General features: G+C 46.8%; 1 protein-coding gene across 1 annotated transcript; it reads left to right on the top strand.

The window, feature by feature from the left end:
- The first annotated feature begins 219 nt into the window (after positions 1 to 219).
- LOC147891014 (protein LATERAL BRANCHING OXIDOREDUCTASE 1-like) lies at positions 220 to 945 on the top strand. Its single transcript, XM_087389132.1, has 2 exons — positions 220 to 776; positions 870 to 945. Exons 1-2 carry the CDS (start codon positions 220 to 222, stop codon positions 919 to 921), a joined length of 609 nt encoding a protein of 202 aa, XP_087245258.1. The 3' UTR covers positions 922 to 945.
- Positions 946 to 1,570: the final 625 nt, after the last annotated feature.

Genomic DNA, 1,570 nt, shown 5'->3' with positions numbered 1-1,570 from the left:
CTACAAAACTTAGGTCTCAAAAACTAGTGTCTCCTCTTTCAATTTAAAAAAAAAACTAGTGTCTCCTTTTTGTTGGGCTGACCACCCCTTTAATTGAATCGGCATCCTCCGCCCTCCCCTCTCAACGCCCCCCCCCCCCCAATAAAAAAAGAAAAGTGAATCTTGAAGCATGAAATTGGTGCCAAGGGCCTTGGCTATCGAGTGAGCCTCCACCTCCCCATGGCTGCGAGTTCTGTATCCCTTACCCAAACCATCTCTCGAAATGGCCTTGATTTGCCTCGCCAATTCGTTCAACCTCCCGCCAAGAGAGCCTCTCTAAATCTCTTGGATCAGCCGCAGAGCATCCCCCTTATCGACCTTAGCGCGCTGCAAGACGGAGATGGGCGCTCAGTGTCGGAAGCCATCGCTCTCGCCTGTCAGGAATGGGGATTTTTCCAGATTTGCTTGTTTTTCGTGGCAGTCATTCGGTCTCCCAAATGTGACCTTATCCTGAGGTTGGACAGTGTGTTCATCCCTGTGCAGGTTGTGAATCACGGCATCTCTTTGTCGCTGCTTGAAAAAGTAAAGAAAGTAGTTAAGGCTTTTCTCGATTTGCCCATGGAAGAGAAGCAACTACGACCTATAAAATACGACTCTTCGCATCCCACAGGTTACGGTCGCCTATTTGCCTTCTCTGATGACACGATTCTGGACTGGGTAGATGCCCTGATACACTTCTTGGCTCCCCCTGCTCTCAAGGACGAAGATTACCGGCCTGCGAGTCCCGTTGAATATAGGTATGCCAAATTGCTCTCCAATAACGCTCGGAATGTAACTATAGCTACTATATTCGTTTCTACAGCATAAATATTGACATCGCACGTATGCAGGGAAACGATTGAAGCTTACGGAATAGGAATACGGAGACTTATCGGTATTTAATCTGGCAACCTTGGTTTGAATGCCCATCATCTGGACAATACATTTGGTGGATGAAGATGCTCAAATGATCCTGCGAGTGAATTACTATCCACGATGTCCACAAGCACATCTTGTGATATCTCACACACACACACACTTAAAAAAGAGAGTTAAGTCTCTCTCTCTCTCTCTCTCTCTCTCTCTCACACACACACACACACACACACACACACAACCACACACTTTTTGGGTGAACTCTCTCTCTCTCTCTCTCTCTCTCACACACACACACACACACATTTTTTTGGGGTGAATCTCTCTCTCTCACACACACACACACACATTTTTTTTTGGGTGAATCTCTATCTCTCACACACAAGCAAGGTGCCCTGATTTGATTGTTAATATCGGTGATATGATGCAAGCAAGTGAAAAGCTTCATCTCTCTCTCTCTCTCTCTCTCTCTCTCTCTCTCTCTCTCTCTCTCTCTCTCTCTCTCACACACACACACACACACACACACACACACGCAAGCATGCGCACACACTTGGAAGGTGCCCCAATTGTCGGTATGATGAGGGCAAGTGTTTATTTCAACACACACACACACACACACACACACACACACGTGCATGCACACACTCTCTCATTCTCACACACACGCAAAGAG

This window comes from Dipteris shenzhenensis, chromosome 18, assembly GCF_047967505.1.
Source record: "Dipteris shenzhenensis isolate YYH24624 ecotype China chromosome 18, Dip_SZ_1.0, whole genome shotgun sequence".
Taxonomy (NCBI): Eukaryota; Viridiplantae; Streptophyta; class Polypodiopsida; order Gleicheniales; family Dipteridaceae; genus Dipteris; species Dipteris shenzhenensis.
Note: the sequence above shows the minus strand (reverse complement) of the source record. Positions and strands in the feature narration are given on the sequence as shown.

What these genes read in the sequence shown, in the direction of transcription:
- LOC147891014 (XM_087389132.1), top strand. Translation starts at nt 220, where the DNA reads ATGGCTGCGAGTTCTGTATCCCTTACCCAAACCATCTCTCGAAATGGC. An exon ending in GCGAGTCCCGTTGAATATAG is followed by an intron (nt 777 to 869) that starts GTATGCCAAATT and finishes GCACGTATGCAG; the next exon opens with GGAAACGATTGAAGCTTACG.